We start from the raw sequence: 21,926 nt of genomic DNA, 5'->3' as shown, positions 1-21,926 counted from the left end.
ATTGCTCACTCAAAGTGTGCTTTAAATATTATAGATATTCCCGACAATTGTTTTCAGAAATAGTGATCCTTGATTTTTTAAGTCTAGTCGAAACGAAATCGAGAGGAGGTATTTGTCTGTGAAGTAATATGTGAGGCATTGTGGTGAGATCAGGCGCTCATCAAAATAATGAAGTCTGAGAAATCTGCAATTTTTGGCCAGACTGGATCTTTATTTTTGTTTTTGGGCTTATCACCTTTGCATGTTCATTCAAAAACACTTTCATGTGTGTATTTCTAAATTTTCTAAATGTCCTTTTGACCTTTTAAACCAACAGTAAACAATTTTATAACGACTCTTTTTATTTTCTGAAACAAAAAAAACCAAACCTAACAGATGGAAGAGGATATTCCTAATTGAAACATGTCTTCATCACCAGGACCCAGTGGAGGATGATCGGGACGACTACCCAAGCAATACCACGGCCGGACCATCGGCAGGAGGTATTTATTGTCTGTGAAGTTTGTCTTGAAACAAAATTTGTTTATTATTTCAGTAAGTTTAGGAAATTACCTGGGTGTGTCTGACATCAATGTAAAAGTTTATTTTTTGCTTCTAGCAGAAGGAAAATCATTAAACGTTTTTACAGACAGATTTTATAATTATCCTTCTGTCCTTTTAAATCTACAGTAAACAATGTTATAACGACTCTTTATTTTCTGAAACAACAAAAAAACTGTACAATTAGAAGAGGATATTCCTAATTGACTCATGTCTTCATCACCAGGACCCCTCCGCTGGAGTGGAGGATGATCGGGACGACTACCATGGAATGCCACGGCCGGACCATCGGCAGGAGGTATTTGTTTAAGTAATATGTGATGCATCGTGGTAAGATCAAGTGCTCGTCAAAATAATGAAATCCGAGAAATGGACATTTTTCAGCAAGTTTGGATTTTAATAATTTTTTTTAGCTCATTACCTTTGTATGTCCATTCAAAAACACTTTTATGTGTGTATTTTATGGAAAACGTTGATTACGGGCACAAGAAATGTAAATTTACAGATTCCAAGAACTTTAAATCTTTGTGGTCATTTTCCAGCTACTGTTACTTCTGAAACCAGGCGACCCCACCTCCTTCAATCGCAAATATCTCGACTTCTTCTCACGATAAATGGATATTTATTCATTGAAAACAAAGCACATGAAAAACCTTTAAAATGATTCCAATAACTCCATATGCCAAAAAATTGACGAGGGCCGGTTTCTACCGAGTCGTAATACATATGTCGTTAAAAACCATTTGTCCATTAGTTCAATCAAATTAGAAAAATACCTATCCATGGACATGAGTTCAATGTAAAAGTCTTTTTTTTTCAATTTAGGTGAAAACAGAAAATGATGAATTGTATTTACGGACAGATTTTTCTAAATTGCTTTTAATCTTTTAAACCAACAGTAAACAATGTTATAACGACTCTTTTGATTTTCTGAAACAAAAAAACAAACTGTACAGAGAGAAGAGGATATTCCTAATTGACACATGTCTTCATCACCAGGAACCCTCCGCTGGAGCGGAGGATGATCGGGACGACTACCCAAACAATACCACGGCCGGACCATCGGCAGGAGGTATTTATTGTCTGTGAAGTTTGTCTTGAAACATAATTTGTTTATTATTTCAGTAAGTTTAGGAAATTACCGGGTGTGTCTGACATCAATGTAAAAGTTTATTTTTTTTGCTTCTAGTAGAAGAAGGAAAATCATTAAACGTATTTACAGACAGATTTTATAATTATCCTTCTGTCCTTTTAAACCTACAGTAAACAATTTTATCTTAGCAGTTGCGAGCGCCGTAAAACCTTATACTATACATACAAACAATTTTATAACGACTCTTTATTTTCTATGACAAAAAAACCCCAAAACTGTACAGATAGAAGAGGATATTCCTAATTGACACATGTCTTCATCACCAGGACCCCTCCGCTGGAGCGGAGGATGATGCGGACGACTACCAAGTAGTACCACGGCCGGACCATCGGCAGGAGGTATTTGTCTATGAAATAATATATGATGCATCGTGGTAAGATCAGGCGCTCGTCAAAACAATGAAATCCGAAAAATGGACATTTTTCAGCATGTTTGGATTAAAAAACATTTTTTTGACTCCTCATCTTTGTATGTCCATTCAAAAACACTTTTATGTGTGTATTTTATGGAAAACGTCGATAAGAGGCACAAAAAATGTAAATTTACAGTTTCCAAGAACAGTAAATCTTTGGCGGTCATTTTCCCGCTACTGTTACTTCTGAAACCAGGCGACTCCACCTCCTTCAATCGCAAATATCTCGACTTCTTCTCATGATAAATGGATATTTATTCATTGAAAACAAAGCAAATGAAAAACCTTTAAAATGATTCCAATAACTCCATATGCCAAAAAATTGACGAGCGCCGGATTCCACCGAGTCGTGATACATATGTCGTTAAAAACCATTTGTCCATTAGTTAAATCAAATTAGAAAAATACCTATCCATGGACATGAGTTCAATGTAAAAGTCTTTTTTTTCAATTTAGGTGAAAACAGAAAATGGTCAATTGTATTTACGGACAGATTTTTCTAAATTCCTTTTGATCTTTTAAACCAATAGTAAACAATGTTATAACGACTCTTTTAATTTTCTGAAACAAAAAAACAAACTGTACAGATGGAAGAGGATATTCCTAATTGACACATGTCTTCATCACCAGGACCCCTCCGCTGGAGCGGAGGATGATCGGGAGGACTACCCAAACAATACCATGGCCGGACTATCGGCAGGAGGTATTTATTGTCTGTGAAGTTTGTCTTGAAACATAATTTGTTTATTATTTCAGTAAGTTTAGGAAATTACCTGGGTGTGTCTGACATCAATGTCTTCTAGCAGAAGAAGGAAAATCATTAAACGTATTTACAGACAGATTTTATAATTATCCTTCTGTCCTTTTAAACCTAAAGTAAACAATTTTATAACCTCTCTTTATTTTCTGAAACAAAAAAAAAACTGTACAAATAAAAGAGGATATTCCTAATTGACACATGTCTTCATCACCAGGACCCCTCCGCTGGAGTGGAGGATGATCGGGATGACTACCGTGGAATGCCACGGCCGGACCATCGGCAGGAGGTATTTGTTTAAGTAATATGTGATGCATCGTGGTAAGATCAGGCGCTCGTCAAAATAATGAAATCTGAAAAATGGACATTTTTCAGCCAGTTTGGATTTTAATAATTTCTTTTGACTCATCACCTTTGTATGTATATTCAAAAACACTTTTATGTGTGTATTTTATGGAAAACGTTGATTACAGACACAAGAAATGTAAATTTGCAATTTTTAAGAACTGTAAATCTTTGGCGGTCATTTTCCCGCTACTGTTACTTCTGAAACCAGGTGACTCCATCTCCTTCAATCGCAAATATCTCGACTTCTTCTCATGATAAATGTATATTTATTCATCGAAAGCAAGGCATATGAAAAACCTTCAAAATGATTCCAATAATTCCATATGCCCAAAAATTGACGAGTACCGGATTCCACTGAGTCGTGATACATATGTCGTGGAAAACCATTTGTCCATTAGTTCAATAAAATTAGAAAAATACCTATCCATGGACATGAGTTCAATGTAAAAGTCTTTTTTTTCAATTTAATTGAAAACGGAAAATGATGAATTGTATTTACGGACAGATTTTTCTAAATTCCTTTTGATCTTTTAAACCAATAGTAAACAATGTTATAACGACTCTTTTGATTTTCTGAAACAAAAAAACAAACTGTACAGATAGAAGAGGATATTCCTAATTGACACATGTCTTCATCACCAGGACCCCTCCGCTGGAGCGGAGGATGACCGGGACGACTACCCAAACAATACCACGGCCGGACCATCGGCAGGAGGTATTTATTGTCTGTGAAGTTTGTCTTGAAACATAATTTGTTTATTATTTCAGTAAGTTTAGGAAATTACCGGGTGTGTCTGACATCAATGTAAAAGTTTATTTTTTACTTCTAGTAGAAGAAGGAAAACCATTAAACGTATTTACAGACAGATTTTATAATTATCCTTCTGTCCTTTTAAACCTACAGTAAACAATTTTATCTTAGCAGTTGCGAGCGCCGTAAAACCTTATACTATACATACAAAAATTTTTTTAACGACTCTTTATTTTCTATGACAAAAAAAAACCCAAAACTGTACAGATAGAAGAAGATATTCCTAATTGACACATGTCTTCATCACCAGGACCCCTCCGCTGGAGCAGAGGATGATGCGGACGACTACCAAGTAGTACCACGGCCGGACCATCGGCAGGAGGTATTTGTCTATGAAATAATATATGATGCATCGTGGTAAGATCAGGCGCTCGTCAAAACAAAGAAATCCGAAAAATGGACATTTTTCAGCCTGTTTGGATTAAAAAACATTTTCATTTTTTTGACTCCTCATCTTTGTATGTCCATTCAAAAACACTTTTATGTGTGTATTTTATGGAAAACGTCGATAAGAGGCACAAAAAATGTAAATTTGCAGTTTCCAAGAACTTTAAATCTTTGGCGGTCATTTTCCCGCTACTGTTACTTCTGAAACCAGGCGACTCCACCTCCTTCAATCGCAAATATCTCGACTTCTCATGATAAATGGATATTTATTCATCGAAAGCAAGGCAAATGAAAAACCTTTAAAATGATTCCAATAACTCCATATACCCAAAAATTGACTAGCACCGGATTCCACTGAGTCGTGATATATATGTCATTGAAAACCATTTGTCCATTAGTTCAATAAAATTAGAAAAATACCTATCCATGGACATGAGTTCAATGTAAAAGTGGTTTTTTTAAACTTAGGTGAAAACAGAAAATTATCAAATGTGAAATGTGCTGACAGAATGAATTACTTGTCACGATCCAAGAATGGAGATATCGGCTGAAAATCAAAACTGGGGTCAGATCTTTAGATGTTCAATTGATGAAATTTTGTTCAGGTCTACAGTGTCTTGTATCATTCCAGGCTCACAAATTGTACAAACTTCACCTATCAAGTTGATGTATCAATTTCCATAATGCTCAAATCCGAGAAGTAACTCATTTTGTCAGCACACCTCACAAATGTATTTACGGACAGATTTTTCTAAATGTCCTTTTGACCTTTTAAACCTACAGTAAACAATTTTATAACGACTCTTTATTTTCTATGACAAAAAACCCCCCAAACTGTACAGATAGGAGAGGATATTCCTAATTGACTCATGTCTTCATCACCAGGACCCCTCCGCTGAAGCGGAGGATGACCGGGACGACTACCCAAACAATACCACGGCCGGACCATCGGCAGGAGGTATTTATTGTCTGTGAAGTTTGTCTTGAAACATAATTTGTTTATTATTTCAGTAAGTTTAGGAAATTACCGGGTGTGTCTGACATCAATGTAAAAGTTTATTTTTTACTTCTAGTAGAAGAAGGAAAACCATTAAACGTATTTAGAGACAGATTTTATGATTATCCTTCTGTCCTTTTAAACCTACAGTAAACAATTTTATCTTAGCAGTTGCGAGCGCCGTAAAACCTTATACTATACATACAAAAATTTTTTTAACGACTCTTTATTTTCTATGACAAAAAAAACCCAAAACTGTACAGATAGAAGAAGATATTCCTAATTGACACATGTCTTCATCACCAGGACCCCTCCGCTGGAGCAGAGGATGATGCGGACGACTACCAAGTAGTACCACGGCCGGACCATCGGCAGGAGGTATTTGTCTATGAAATAATATATGATGCATCGTGGTAAGATCAGGCGCTCGTCAAAACAAAGAAATCCGAAAAATGGACATTTTTCAGCCTGTTTGGATTAAAAAACATTTTCATTTTTTTGACTCCTCATCTTTGTATGTCCATTCAAAAACACTTTTATGTGTGTATTTTATGGAAAACGTCGATAAGAGGCACAAAAAATGTAAATTTGCAGTTTCCAAGAACTTTAAATCTTTGGCGGTCATTTTCCCGCTACTGTTACTTCTGAAACCAGGCGACTCCACCTCCTTCAATCGCAAATATCTCGACTTCTCATGATAAATGGATATTTATTCATCGAAAGCAAGGCAAATGAAAAACCTTTAAAATGATTCCAATAACTCCATATACCCAAAAATTGACTAGCACCGGATTCCACTGAGTCGTGATATATATGTCATTGAAAACCATTTGTCCATTAGTTCAATAAAATTAGAAAAATACCTATCCATGGACATGAGTTCAATGTAAAAGTGGTTTTTTTAAACTTAGGTGAAAACAGAAAATTATCAAATGTGAAATGTGCTGACAGAATGAATTACTTGTCACGATCCAAGAATGGAGATATCGGCTGAAAATCAAAACTGGGGTCAGATCTTTAGATGTTCAATTGATGAAATTTTGTTCAGGTCTACAGTGTCTTGTATCATTCCAGGCTCACAAATTGTACAAACTTCACCTATCAAGTTGATGTATCAATTTCCATAATGCTCAAATCCGAGAAGTAACTCATTTTGTCAGCACACCTCACAAATGTATTTACGGACAGATTTTTCTAAATGTCCTTTTGACCTTTTAAACCTACAGTAAACAATTTTATAACGACTCTTTATTTTCTATGACAAAAAACCCCCCAAACTGTACAGATAGGAGAGGATATTCCTAATTGACTCATGTCTTCATCACCAGGACCCCTCCGCTGAAGCGGAGGATGACCGGGACGACTACCCAAACAATACCACGGCCGGACCATCGGCAGGAGGTATTTATTGTCTGTGAAGTTTGTCTTGAAACATAATTTGTTTATTATTTCAGTAAGTTTAGGAAATTACCGGGTGTGTCTGACATCAATGTAAAAGTTTATTTTTTACTTCTAGTAGAAGAAGGAAAACCATTAAACGTATTTAGAGACAGATTTTATGATTATCCTTCTGTCCTTTTAAACCTACAGTAAACAATTTTATCTTAGCAGTTGCGAGCGCCGTAAAACCTTATACTATACATACAAAAATTTTTTTAACGACTCTTTATTTTCTATGACAAAAAAAACCCAAAACTGTACAGATAGAAGAAGATATTCCTAATTGACACATGTCTTCATCACCAGGACCCCTCCGCTGGAGCGGAGGATGATGCGGACGACTACCAAGTAGTACCACGGCCGGACCATCGGCAGGAGGTATTTGTCTATGAAATAATATATGATGCATCGTGGTAAGATCAGGCGCTCGTCAAAACAATGAAATCCGAAAAATGGACATTTTTCAGCCTGTTTGGATTAAAAAACATTTTTTTGACTCCTTATCTTTGTATGTCCATTCAAAAACACTTTTATGTGTGTATTTTATGGAAAACGTCGATAAGAGGCACAAAAAATGTAAATTTACAGTTTCCAAGAACAGTAAATCTTTGGCGGTCATTTTCCCGCTACTGTTACTTCTGAAACCAGGCGACTCCACCTCCTTCAATCGCAAATATCTCGACTTCTTCTCATGATAAATGGATATTTATTCATCGAAAGCAAAGCACATGAAAAACCTTTAAAATGATTCCAATAACTCCATATGCCAAAAAATTGACGAGCGCCGGATTCCACCGAGTCGTGATACATATGTCGTTAAAAACCATTTGTCCATTAGTTCAATCAAATTAGAAAAATACCTATCCATGGACATGAGTTCAATGTAAAAGTCTTTTTTTTCAATTTAGGTGAAAACAGAAAATGGTCAATTGTATTTACGGACAGATTTTTCTAAATTCCTTTTAATCTTTTAAACCAATAGTAAACAATGTTATAACGACTCTTTTAATTTTCTGAAACAAAAAAACAAACTGTACAGATGGAAGAGGATATTCCTAATTGACACATGTCTTCATCACCAGGACCCCTCCGCTGGAGCGGAGGATGATCGGGAGGACTACCCAAACAATACCATGGCCGGACCATCGGCAGGAGGTATTTATTGTCTGTGAAGTTTGTCTTGAAACATAATTTGTTTATTATTTCAGTAAGTTTAGGAAATTACCTGGGTGTGTCTGACATCAATGTAAAAGTTTATTTTTTTCTTCTAGCAGAAGAAGGAAAATCATTAAACGTATTTACAGACAGATTTTATAATTATCCTTCTGTCCTTTTAAACCTAAAGTAAACAATTTTATAACCTCTCTTTATTTTCTGAAACAAAAAAAAAACTGTACAAATAAAAGAGGATATTCCTAATTGACTCATGTCTTCATCACCAGGACCCCTCCGCTGGAGTGGAGGATGATCGGGATGACTACCGTGGAATGCCCCGGCCGGACCATCGGCAGGAGGTATTTGTTTAAGTAATATGTGATGCATCGTGGTAAGATCAAGTGCTCGTCAAAATAATGGAATCCGAGAAATGGACATTTTTCAGCCAGTTTGGATTTTAATAATTTCTTTTGACTCATCACCTTTGTATGTATATTCAAAAACACTTTTATGTGTGTATTTTATGGAAAACGTTGATTACAGACACAAGAAATGTAAATTTGCAATTTTTAAGAACTGTAAATCTTTGGCGGTCATTTTCCCGCTACTGTTACTTCTGAAACCAGGCGACTCCATCTCCTTCAATCGCAAATATCTCGACTTCTTCTCATGATAAATGGATATTTATTCATCGAAAGCAAGGTATATGAAAAACCTTCAAAATGATTCCAATAATTCCATATGCCCAAAAATTGACGAGTACCGGATTCCACTGAGTCGTGATACATATGTCGTGGAAAACCATTTGTCCATTAGTTCAATCAAATTAGAAAAATACCTATCCATGGACATGAGTTCAATGTAAAAGTCTTTTTTTTCAATTTAATTGAAAACGGAAAATGATGAATTGTATTTACGGACAGATTTGTCTAAATTCCTTTTGATCTTTTAAACCAATAGTAAACAATGTTATAACGACTCTTTTAATTTTCTGAAACAAAAAAACAAACTGTACAGATGGAAGAGGATATTCCTAATTGACAAATGTCTTCATCACCAGGACCCCTCCGCTGGAGCGGAGGATGATCGGGAGGACTACCCAAACAATACCATGGCCGGACCATCGGCAGGAGGTATTTATTGTCTGTGAAGTTTGTCTTGAAACATAATTTGTTTATTATTTCAGTAAGTTTAGGAAATTACCGGGTGTGTCTGACATCAATGTAAAAGTTTATTTTTTACTTCTAGTAGAAGAAGGAAAATCATTAAACGTATTTACAGACAGATTTTATTATTATCCTTCTGTCCTTTTAAACTCCAGTAAACAATTTTATAACGACTCTTTATTTTCTGAAACAAAAAAAACAAACAGTACAGATGGAAGAGGATATTCCTAATTGACACATGTCTTCATCACCAGGACCCCTCCGCTGGAACTGAGGATGATCGGGACGAATACCCGAGAAATACCACGGCCGGACCATCGTCACGAGGTATTTATTGTCTGTGAAGTTTGTCTTGAAACATAATTTGTTTATTATTTCCATAAGTTTTGGAAAATACCTGGGTGTGTCTGACTTCAATTGAAAAGTTTAATTTTTGTTTTTAGGAAAAGAAGGAAAATGATTGAACCTAATTACTTACAGATTTTTCTAAATGTCCTAATGACATTTTAAAGCAACAGTAAACAATTTTATAACGACGAGTCATGAGAGATGATCTGCCCCAAAAGGTATCTCTCTTTGCAATATGTGTTCTTAATCTCCTCCTCAATACTGAGTCTCGATTTTTAAAACTTTTTTTCCTATATTGTGACTAGAAAACTACAAATATTTGCACCTGTGGCTCTGGCTTTTAATTATAATTCTGATTTTTTGCATTAAGGCCTTTCTCAAAAATGTAATAGGCTGTGACTTTTAATTGTAAGTATAATTTTCAAAAATACACTTTTCTCATAAACCAACACAGCTTTTGTATTAAATTATAAGTGTAATTGTGACATTTAAACCTCTCTCCCTGATGTGGATGATCGGCAAGGAAGATGTCCCCAAGGCCAGCGAATGGGTCAGCGTCACCGACACACTTGGGCGGTATAGTCCACTGGAAGCAGCCCTCGGCGAGTGATGTCGTTACTGTCCAGAGGGGTAACCATCGCCAAGGTAGTTACGCTGACAGATGAGAACGTGAGAAGGGCGACAAAGCGTCTTCACAGATGGGTCAGTGCGGCGTGGGGTTAAATCCTGATGGGCCCTCTGTGCCCGTGAAAACGGAGTCACACAGAGAAAGCAGTTTGGTGCCACCAGGCCACGCCCAGCACGTGCATGGATTGAAGGCCACCACAGAAGCCTCAAACTGGATTTAGGCGACGGAGTGTCATACTGCCATCCTTGTCACCGACTCGATGAGCACCCTCGAAAAGGTGAAGAAACCCATGCTGTATGCAGACTGGCTAGAGGTGATGCCAAGCAGCAGACTCACAAAGGCAGCATGGATCCCGAGCCCTGGTCATGTAGGACTTTGAGGCAAAAATGAACGTGTTGATGAGCTGGCCGGCAAGCTAATCAGCACGTTCATTGCCTCAAACTCCTTATTGACCATTGCTCAAGATCTGTTCAGCCCTTGCGAGTCGCTGCTTTGCGTCAAATCTAGCCAGTCTGCACACAGGATGGGTCTCTTTACCTGTTCGAGGGCACTCATTGGGTCAATGACTAGGATGGCAGTCGGACATTCCATGGCCCTTTTCCAGTCAGAGGCTTTTGTGACAGCTCTCATCTCCATGCACATGCTAGACGTGGTTACTGGTGACACCTAACTGCTCTCTCTGCATGACCCCGCTAACACGGACGCCGAAAGCCCATCAGGACTTGACCCCACAATGCATCGAACCATCCGCGAAGACGCACTGTCTCCCCTCTCACTGTCCCCTCTATCAGCATCTCCACCCTCGGCTTTGGCTGCCACCTCCGGCCACTCACGACATTCTCTGCCTTGGGTTACTTCCACGGGTATGCTGCCCGAGTGATCGTCAAGACCGGAAGAAGGACTTCCAACCCGAGGATCGCTTAAGATGCATGTTAATCCTCCTCAGAAGGTAATTTGCTTTTTAATGTCCTTTAAAATTGCTCACTCAAAGTGTGCTTTAAATATTTTAGATATTCCCGACAATTATTTTCAGAAATAGTGATCCTTGATTTTTTAAGTGTAATCAAAATGAAATCGAGATTTTTAATGATATATATATATATGTGTGTGAGGCATTGTGGTGAAATACCAGGGAAAGCCCGGCCGGACCATCGACAGGATGTATTTGTCTGTGAAGTAATATGTGAGACATCGTGGTGAGATCAGGCACTCGTCAAAATAATGAAATCTGAGAAATCGGAAATTTTTGGCCAGACTGGATCTTTATTTTTGTTTTTGGGCTTATCACCTTTGCATGTTCATTCAAAAACACTTTCATGTGTGTATTTCTAAATTTTCTAAATGTCCTTATGACCTTTTAAACCAACAGTAAACAATTTTATAATTTTATATTATTTTCTGAAACAAAAAAACAAACTGTACAGATAGAAGAGGATATTCCTAATTGACACATGTCTTCATCACCAGGACCCCTCTGCTGGAGCGGAGGACGATCGGGACGACTACCCAAACAATACCACGGCCGGACCATCGGCAGGAGGTATTTGTCTGTGAAGTTTGTCTTGAAACATAATTTGTTTATTATTTCAGTAAGTTTAGGAAATTACCGGTTGTGTCTGACATCAATGTAAAAGTTTATTTTTTTCTTCTAGCAGAAGAAGGAAAATCATTAAACGTATTTACAGACAGATTTTATGATTATCCTTCTGTCCTTTTAAACCTACAGTAAACAATTTTATAACGACTCTATATTTTGTAAAACAAAAAACCAAACTGTACAGATAGGAGAGGATATTCCTAATTGACTCATGTCTTCATCACCAGGACCCGTCCGCTGAAGTGGAGGATGATGCGGACGACTACCAAGGAGTACCACGGCCGGACCATCGGCAGGAGGTATTTGTCTATGAAATAATATGTGATGTATAGTGGTAAGATCAGGCGCTCGTCAAAACAATGAAATCCGAAAAATTGACATTTTTCAGCCTGTGTGGATTTTTAAAAAATTGTTTTTGACTCATAACCTTTGTATGTCCATTCAAAAACACTTTCATGTGTGTATTTTATGGAAAACGTTGATTAGAGGCGCAAGAAATGTAAATTTGCAGTTTCAAAGAACTTTAAATCTTTGGTAGTCATTTTCTCGCTACTGTTACTTCTGAAACCAGTCAACTCCACCTCCTTCAATTGCAAATATCTCGACTTCTTCTCATGATAAATGGATATTTATTCATTGAAAGCAAAGCACATGAAAAACCTTCAAAAAAAGAATTACTGACAGATTTTTGTTCTTTAAAGATCCCTTGGTGGTCTAAAATAGATAAGAGTAAGCTTTGGCCGTCACTCTGGCAAAATTTTAAATTTCCTACCAACTGAAAAAGTTTAATATGTCCCACGTGCTCATACTCATATGACCTTATGCAGTGCGAGCGCCTTAAAACACTTACAAAAAACAAAAACAGGGTCCTTCTTTTTTTTTTCTTTTTCTCAGTAGTCATATTTTATAATGTGCGCCAAGTTACCACTATTGCATCTACGTTCTTTTCGTTGCTCAAATTTAGTAACTCCAGCTAACTTATTTCTTTTCTCTTAGAAAGCTGCTGTGCCAACAGTTGACAGCCAGCCAAGAAGCAGATCCCCTGTTCAGACAACAAGGGTCTTCTACTCACCCTGGGTGGTAGCATCCCCCTTCTGCACAGGACAACCAGCCAAAGGAGAGTGCTGTGCCAACACAGGACAACCAGCCAAAGGAGAGTGCTGTGCCAACATGATCAAATTGTGTCAACAGAACTGTGTACCAACATGATCAAATTGTGTCAACAGAACTGTGAACAATTTTTCCATCTGTCAGTCAAGAACTAACGGCCAATTGCCAGCCATCTAGACTCCCGCCACCATGCAGCTACTCTTGAATGGACTTCTCATTCCTCCGGATAATTACCTCGGGCAATTTTAACAGCTGACCATTCAGTTTTATTTCTCTTGCATGGAACTTTATTGATGTGCTGTAAAAGCCAGTAAAGTCTCAAGAAAACAATGTTCCTTGTATGATGTCAAGCTGTAGACTTTGTTATGAAGCCACTTAGATACAAGGTCATTGATTTAAAACGATAAAACATTTTGTTCCTTACTTTCAGTACAAAGTTTGGTGACATCAGAAGGTCTAGCCACTTGTCTGGTCAAACAGGTGGGAAGAGCTGTCTGCTAATTTTAACCTTGGGTGTGAGGTTGTTGGAGAGGATTTAGTATTCTGAAATGTTCCTTGCAGTTTGTTGGTTCTGTCAGTATGTTTACTCACTTGATCATTAACAAATAAACAAGCACTGCCTGCTGTTAGTTTGGCCTTTGACCTTCTGTGGTAAACGTTCTGATACCACCAGTATTTTCTTGACCAGAAGTTTGTTATTGAGAAAAGTCTGAAGTCCACTGATTTGATAAAAATTGACAGCATTTTCTAATGCTGCAAGTCATTTCTAACAAATAAATTGCAAGAACTTTACTCCGCCCCTATGTTATAACCCTTCAGGGCTCTTTGACTTAGCTCCGACCCCTCTTGGTGACCATTTAGTGGGGTTTATCGACATAGCTCCAACTTCTAATTGTTGATCATTTAGAAGTTTACCTTTAGTTCAACCCCACGATATTAACCCTCACGACTCATGTCTTGACCTTTAGTCCGACCCCACGATATTGACACTCACGACTCATGTCTTGACATTTGGAGAGATCCGAAGGAAATATTATAAATGCAAGAAATTGCAAGACATTTTTTCCGTCGTTGTTCCCAGCAGAATTTTGAATTTTGTGAAGGCCATTGGCCTTTATGGCAAATTGTAAAGTGAAGCAATATTGTTAAAAAAATTTTATTGTTATTTATAAGAGTTGTTTTAAATAGCAAATATATTTACACTGAATTTTAATATTTTAGCATTTTAAAGTCTAATAGTCGACCAACCGTGCAGTAAACTGTTGCGAATGCTACATGCTTATATGACCTTACGCAGTTGCGAGCGCCGTAAAACCCTGTACTACTACTACTATTGACTCTCACGATATTGACCCTCACGACTCACGTCTTGACCTTTAGTCCGACCCCACGATATTGACCCTCATGACTCATGTCTTGACCTTTAGTCCAACCCCACGATATTGACCCTCACGACTCATGTCTTGACCTTTAGTCCGACCCCACGATATTGACCCTCACGACTCATGTCTTGACCTTTAGACCGACTCCACGATATTGACCATCACGACTCATGTCTTGACCTTTAGTCCGACCCCACGATATTGACCCTCACGACTCATGTCTTGACCTTTAGACCGACCCCACGATATTGACCATCACGACTCATGTCTTGACCTTTAGTCCGACCCCACGATATTGACCCTCACAACTCGTGTCTTGACCTTAAGTCCGACCCCACGATATTGACCCTCATGACTCATGTCTTTACTCTGACCCCTCTTGGTGACCCTAAAGAACTAAACATTCACTCCGACCCCACGTTTATTTTTACGACCCCGTGTTGTTGACTGTCAGGACTCATGTCAACAAAATTGTGTCGATAGTGCCGTAAAACATCTACCCAATCAATCAATCAATCCTCTCTTGGTGACCCAACAAAACTTGATCTTTAGTCTGACCCATGTTGTTTTTCCCCTTAGTCTGACCCATGTTGTTTTTCCCCTTAGTCTGACCACATGTTGTTTTTCCCCTTAGTCTGACCCATGTTGTTTTTCCCCTTAGTCTGACCACATGTTGTTTTTCCCCTTAGTCTGACCCATGTTGTTTTTCACCTTAGTCTGACCCATGTTGTTTTTCCCCTTAGTCTGACCACATGTTGTTTTTCCCCTTAGTCTGACCCATGTTGTTTTTCCCCTTAGTCTGACCCATGTTGTTTTTCCCCTTAGTCTGACCCATGTTGTTTTTCCCCTTAGTCTGACCCATGTTGTTTTTCCCCTTAGTCTGACCCATGTTGTTTTTCCCCTTAGTCTGACCCATGTTGTTTTTCCCCTTAGTCTGACCACATGTTGTTTTTCCCCTTAGTCTGACCACATGTTGTTTTTCCCCTTAGTCTGACCCCCTTAGTCTGACCACATGTTGTTTTTCCCCTTAGTCTGACCCCCTTAGTCTGACCACATGTTGTTTTTCCCCTTAGTCTGACCCCCTTAGTCTGACCCCATGTTGTTTTTCCCCTTAGTCTGACCCATATTGTTTTTCCCCTTAGTCTGACCACATGTTGTTTTTACCTTTACTCCGACCCTACGTTGATGACCCTCAGGACTCATGTCTTGACCTTTAGTCCGTCCTCTCTTGGTGACCCTACAAAACTTGACCTTTAGTCCGACCCCATATTATTTACCCTCAAGACTCTTGTTTTGACTCAGGGTGAAAGGTAAAAAAACATTTGACAGAACCATTAAGAAAGCCAGCAAGATCTCTGGATACGATTTTACTAGAATTGATGAAATGTATAAGATCGCAAGTATAAAAAAAGATAAACTGCATTATAAACGACCCTTCGCATTCCCTTTCCACACAAATTGTAAGAACACGCAGCGGCAGATATGTACTTCTAAAAACAAAGAAAGAAAGATACAAAAGAAGTGTCTTACCATCTAGAATAAAACTATTGTTAGAATAAATATCAATGTGAATTGCTTTTCGAGTATTTATCTGTATATATCACTGTAAAGGTCTTGCATGTGGTTGGATGAAATAATGCATTTGATGTGATATATGTACTGTCAGCTTTACTTTTCTTTTCATATTGAATTTTAATGAGAGTAATATATAATTTAATTTTTATGTATACCTGCATGTGTTTTTACGGTCCTGTACAGTCAAGAAAAATGTCCCTCTTTCCCTCTGGGACAACAGTCTAATCTTATCTTATCTTATCTCATCATGTCTTATCTTATCTTATCTTATCTTATCTTATCTTAACTCCAACCCCTCTTGGTGATCATACAGAACTTTACCTTTAGTCTGACAGCTTTGTTTTCACCTTTAGTCTGACAGCTTTGTTTTCACCTTTAGTCTGACAGCTTTGTTTTTACCTTTAGTCTGACAGCTTTGTTTTTACCTTTAGTCTGACAGCTTTGTTTTTACCTTTAGTCTGACAGCTTTGTTTTTACCTTTAACCTGCCCCACTTTGTTGACCCACAGGACTCATGTCTTGACTTAGCTGCAACTCCTCTTTGTGACACTAAAAACTTTACCTTTTAGTTTGACCCACTTTGTTTTTACTTTTTAGTCTGACCTTTCGTTGATTATTGACCGTCAGGAGTCATGTCTTGACTGAGCTCTGACCCCTCTTTGTGACCCTACAGAACTTTACCTTTATTCCAACCCCATGTTGTAAACCCTTTAGGACTCGTGCCTTGAATTTACCCAGACCCCTCGTTGTTGACTCTAAGACCTGATATAATGACTTACCTCTGACCTCATTGTTGACCCCTCGTTGTTGACTCTAAGACCTGATATAATGACTTACCTCTGACCTCATTGTCGACCCCTCGTTGTTGACTCTAAGACCTCATATAATGACTTACCTCTGACCTCATTGTTGACCCCTCGTTGTTGACTCTAAGACCTCATATAATGACTTACCTCTGACCTCATTGTTGACCCCTCGTTGTTGACTCTAAGACCTCATATAATGACTTACCTCTGACCTCATTGTTGACCCCTCGTTGTTGACTCTAAGACCTCATATAATGACTTACCTCTGACCTCATTGTTGACCCCTCGTTGTTGACTCTAAGACCTCATATAATGACTTACCTCTGACCTTATTGTTGACCCCTCAGAACATTCTTTAGTTTGTTTGTTTGAAGGAAAAGTTTGTGACCAGTGACAGAGGCTTGATTGAAGATATAAAAAGACTCTCAGAACTGTCAATGATACGTATTAGGTATGTCAGTTTACCTGTCTTTATGCAAAACTGGACGTGTCAGAGCTGTGTAAAGAGCTCCTTTTTCCGGGAAGCTGAAAAATATATTGAATAAATTTGCTGTGTGGAATATATCTCACATACTGTATGTTATTTTTGTATTATTGGCTATGTGTTCATGTTCATTAACTTTTCATCGTGAGTGATTGAACAGCGCCACTAGTCTCTGCTATGGTTTGCTCCTTCTTTCCTATCAAACATCTATCTTCCTTAAATCTCTCCTCCTTTTTTGTGTTTGGTACTCTCTTGTAACACCTCTAATCTTCGGCCCTTATGACCTTATTGTGTTGTAAGTGCGGTAAAACTCTTACCAAAACTAAAGGTCCTACTTCTTTTCTTTCCCTCTGTTACTTCTTTCTATCTGTCGTACTTTTCCCCACACTTAAGTGGTGTAGGTGGTTGGCGGGTGCTCTAGTGTGGTTTTCTCCTTCTTTCTTATCAAACATTTATCGTCTTCATCTCTCCTCCTTTTTTATGTTTGTTACTCTCTTGTAATACTTCTATTCTTCGACACTTATATGACCTTATTGTGTTGCAAGTGCTAAAACTGTTAATAACGCTCCGAGGCGGTGCTACTGACTGAAGTGTCTTTAGGCCATTCCCATTAACGTTTCGAATTTTTATGCATAGTAGAATTGTAATTGTAAATTGGCTGATTCATCAATGTCACGCTCATAACTGTGCCTGCAACAGGGAACTGCTGCTTTTTCTTTCCTCATCTTTACTATTGTCATTTTCCTCTACTTCTTTTGTATGTTTGTCACACTCTTGTGACCCGCTATTTCCGGGGTGCCTTGATAGTCGAAGCAGACTGTGCTGTTGAAGCTGGAGAGGTGAGCAGAGTAAGTCTGATTTCCTGTAAGGACTTCTCTGTTGACATCCAGCCCTTGGCGCTCATATGACCTTATGCAGTTGTGAGCGCCTTAAAACCCCTGCTAAAACTTTTTTTAAAAGACTCTTACTAAAACTAAGATCTAAGTGGCTGTTATTGTGCTTCAACAGGCCTCTCTTGGCTCAAAGTGAAAGTCCTTTTTCACCATCATTTTATTGTCATCATCAGTATTTACGGTGGTTTTTTAAATCGTATCTCTTCTTGATTGTTCCCTGTTAGTACCGTATGTGAACAGTAATTTCCCCTTTTTTTCGGCACGTTGTACCTCACTGTCATAAATAGACCCTGTGGGTCTTCCACTTTGTCTTGTGCTTTCTTTATTCGTACTTAATTAGATGAACCAGAGTCTGAGGAGTAGGTGGTTGGTGGGTGCTCTGTTGTGGTTTGCTCCTTCTTAACTATCAAACATCTCACGTAAGGACGAGGGGCTCTCGTGGCCTAGAGGTTAAGGTGTTCGCCTCTCATTCAAAGGTCCCGGTTCGAATCCGGGTAGCGACCACACAATTTTCTTCTCTAAATTTGTCTCCTTTCACCTCCTTTCCTACTGTCTAGCAATGTTCTGTCGTCTGCTTTCGTCTCCCCTTTCTGCCCTCCACCCCTTCACCTCCTTTATCCCCTCCTCTGGGCTCCTGATTCTTTCTGCAGCCTTTCTACTGCTACTCATTGGCTTCTTCTTACTGCTGTCTTTCAGCCACACCCCTGATCTTTTAGTAGGAAAGATCTACACCTAGCCTTCTCGGACAAGGGCGAAAAATCTCGGAGGTCCCGTGCACGTTAAAGATCCCTTGGTGGTCTAAAATCGATAAGAGTAGGCTTCGGCCGCCGCCCGGGCAAAATTCAAAATTTCCTACCAACTGAAAAAGTTTAGTGTGTCCCGCGCGCTCATATGACCTTATGCAGTTGCGAGCGCCGTAAAACACTTACAAAACAAAACAAACATCTATCGTCCTTTATCTCCCCTTCTTCTTTTTTATGTTTTTTACACAGAATTCTACACTTAGTAGAATTCTGTGGTTTGTTACTCTCTTGTAACACCTCTAATCTTCTGGCGCTCATATGACCTTATGCAGTTGCGAGTGCCGTAAAACCTCTACTAACGAACTCTCCTAAAACTACATTATTTGCTGAGGAATACAGGATAGATATCTGTATCAAACATAATGTTCCAAGCAAAGGGTTTATTTTGAAATGGGTTGTACATTTTGAAAAGGTCTGGGTCCATAGAACAAAATGCGAATTCTAAGTCCCGAGTAAGGTGAGGGTGGGCCGTGATTCGATGAAGTCTGGCTGATACCTTGTCATATCTACCATAATTTTGGAGAATACTTGAGACTATTTGTTGATGATGAAGGGAGACAGAAACAGAACTTCCTGTTAGACGGGGCTGCTCGTCATAACGCCAGAGCTTTTCTGCGACGGATCTGCAACCATTTTGGTTATACATGATGCCCATTGCGAATGGGATCGGGTCGGGGGCGATCGCCCAACTCGTCCCCTGAAAACGCGATTGTTTTTGAGTCGGCCAGTCGAGTGCGATCGGCTTGTGCCACTATAACCGCTTTGCGCCCTCAATCTTGCTGGCAAACCGACCCGATCAGATCAGATCAGATCCGATTCCCCAATGGGCACCCCGTATTATAGAACAATCAGTCCGACTGAGCACAACTGGACCCCGAATGATCCGGACCCGAGTCCACTGGACGTCCAATATTTGGTGTGTTGGAGGGATAAGGTGTGTGGGGAAAACCTTTGGCAGCACCCAAGACTCGGGAGAAACCATCATGGAGGGCACGAGAGAGATTTCTCCCCAGCAGTGTCAACGGGGGATTGTCAATGTCACTCCGCGTGTCAGAATGTGCTTTACTTTTGCTCGAAATTGGGGGTGTCTAGAAAGAAGATAATAATATATTGCAACTTCATATTCGAAGCTGTGATAATGTTTTATTGTTATTAATACAGAATAAATCCGGTGGATGCTTCGCGTTTCTGAAAACTTGGGTGTTTGTACCCTAATTCACTGCCCCATTTCGTTCTGTGGTCTAGCAGAGCGTTGACAGTTATTGGGCGGTAGGTGGAGAGGAGACATCGACGATACCAAACTCCTAAAATCAAACAGAAAGTAGCCTACAGTGGATTATATTTATGTTTATGAACTAAGATTTATGAATTGTAGTAGAGCTGGGCAAAGAATTGAGTCTGGAACCGATTCCTGCGATCAGATTACCAGTTACTCTGGTCATTAAAATCTTCTTCTTTTTGTAAATTTTTTTATTTGAAAAATAAAAGATGACGCTTCGCAGTGTTCCGAAATCAAAGTTATCCACAATCCTGGGGATATTTGGAGCCAGCCAGGTAATCACCGGAAGAAATTACATCATTAGAAAATAATTGGGGTGGGTGCTCTGGTGTGGTTTGCTTCTTCATTTCTATCAAACTTCTATCCGTCCTTATCTCCCCTCCTTCTTTTTTGTGTGTTTTTTACTCTCTTGTAACACCTCTCATCTTCGGCACTTATATGACTTTATTGAGTTGCAAGTGCCGTAAATCTCTTACTAAAACTAAAACTAAAAAAAAGTAATTGGGTTCGGAGTCGATTCCTACGATTCTTAGCTTTCAATAATTGGGAAGCTAGCTGCCCAGCACTAAATTGTAGGAATGCACTTTTACTGGAAGACTTGCCTCGTCACTCTATTCTCGGGCCTAGCACTGAACAAGGGGTTAATGACTCATTGTCTTTGTGTCGTGCAGAAACTCTGCACGGTGCACGGGTACGTGTACAATAAATATGGGGAAAACAGCTACTCCAAAAAAAAAAAAAAAAAAAGGCATTTAAACTGCGTAAACACATTGGAACGTTTTAGAGAAACTCCTATGGCTGCCAAATTACATTTTTGATGATCCTCCGGCGAAGCAACTCTCGGAGCATTAAAATTTCATAAAAATAAACAAGGATGTTTTTCTTACCTGACGTTTGTCATAATGGCGTCATTTGTCATGGCAAACAATGTGATCGTGTCAGAAGAATGGCATAAGAAGAGCAAAAGAACAAAATCTTCCCCAAAAGACCGGCTTTCTGGATTCTGGTTTGAAAGTGGCGCCCCTCCCGTGGAACCTAAAGAATGTAACTTTGTCATCATCGACTTTAAGGTTACTGGGGAAAGTGCCCTCTTCGTTTGGAAACTGGAGTCAGAGAAAGACGAAGAGGGTGACTTCGAAGTGACTTACCGAAGAAAATATTCTCAGATTGTCAGTGCTTTCATGTATCCCCCTGTGGAAGATTTAGCCGTTGTTACGTAAGAGCAGTTCTTCCTCCTTCGACTCGAGGCTCAACAAAAAGGGCAAGCAGCCTGTTACAAGTTTGCCGTTAAAATGGAAATCCTTGGAATCCGTCAAAGTTTCTATACTCATTGAAGTCCCCACTGTGTTTGAATGTCATCTTCAAATGTTCAAAGTGCAGCACTTAAAGCTCTGTCTGGAAAGACAATTCTGAATTAGTGTTTTTAATCAGCAGACATTGTTTCTTTTGGCTACTATAATTATAATTTGGTTTCGGAATAACACCCCCAAGAATACTATGACTATAACTGTCGGATCATTTGGGATGGGAGATCTCCAATTTTACATCCTTCTCCGTCAGAACGCAACGGGGAGCCATGAAAACCCTTTCATTAGCCCATGTTCAAGAACACACAAACCTGGATTCCAATTAGAGTTCATCAATCAGAAAGAAATAATGATAATTGCCTAGCAAATGGAGCACATTCATAAACGATGTGCGCTCATCAAATCCCAATTTGGACAGACTCGGAACAGGAAACTAACATGGATGCTATTAATACTGACTTCTTCAGATCTTCTGGTACCTCTCCGGTGTTCCATAATATTGTTGTGCAATATCGTCACTTGTTTGATACTCACCCTTCTAGTTCTGTG

At 38.9% G+C, this 21,926-nt stretch overlaps 1 protein-coding gene and 2 long non-coding RNA genes across 3 annotated transcripts in view; all 3 read left to right on the top strand.

Moving 5' to 3' along the window:
* Window positions 1-9,133, top strand: part of LOC101853279 — a 13,590-nt gene extending 4,457 nt beyond the window's left edge. Inside the window, exons 3-8 of the mRNA XM_035973428.1 lie at window positions 2,736-2,808; window positions 3,080-3,151; window positions 7,152-7,223; window positions 7,928-8,000; window positions 8,288-8,359; window positions 9,061-9,133. Of these exons, the coding sequence (XP_035829321.1) occupies window positions 2,736-2,808; window positions 3,080-3,151; window positions 7,152-7,223; window positions 7,928-8,000; window positions 8,288-8,313 (316 nt within the window). The 3' untranslated portion in view covers window positions 8,314-8,359; window positions 9,061-9,133. The remainder of the gene's footprint in view (window positions 1-2,735; window positions 2,809-3,079; window positions 3,152-7,151; window positions 7,224-7,927; window positions 8,001-8,287; window positions 8,360-9,060) is intronic.
* A 319-nt stretch (window positions 9,134-9,452) lies between these two features.
* On the top strand, window positions 9,453-11,649 carry LOC118478922. Its single transcript, XR_004859364.1, has 3 exons — window positions 9,453-9,493; window positions 10,042-11,091; window positions 11,610-11,649. It is a non-coding gene; the product is annotated as an uncharacterized LOC118478922 (long non-coding RNA).
* On the top strand, window positions 11,647-12,754 carry LOC118478923. The gene is made up of 3 exons (XR_004859365.1): window positions 11,647-11,682; window positions 11,967-12,038; window positions 12,736-12,754. It is a non-coding gene; the product is annotated as an uncharacterized LOC118478923 (long non-coding RNA).
* The last annotated feature ends 9,172 nt before the right edge of the window (window positions 12,755-21,926 follow it).

The sequence above is a fragment of the Aplysia californica genome, unplaced genomic scaffold (genome assembly GCF_000002075.1).
Source record: "Aplysia californica isolate F4 #8 unplaced genomic scaffold, AplCal3.0 scaffold01219, whole genome shotgun sequence".
NCBI lineage: Eukaryota > Metazoa > Mollusca > Gastropoda > Aplysiida > Aplysiidae > Aplysia > Aplysia californica.
Note: the sequence above shows the minus strand (reverse complement) of the source record. Positions and strands in the feature narration are given on the sequence as shown.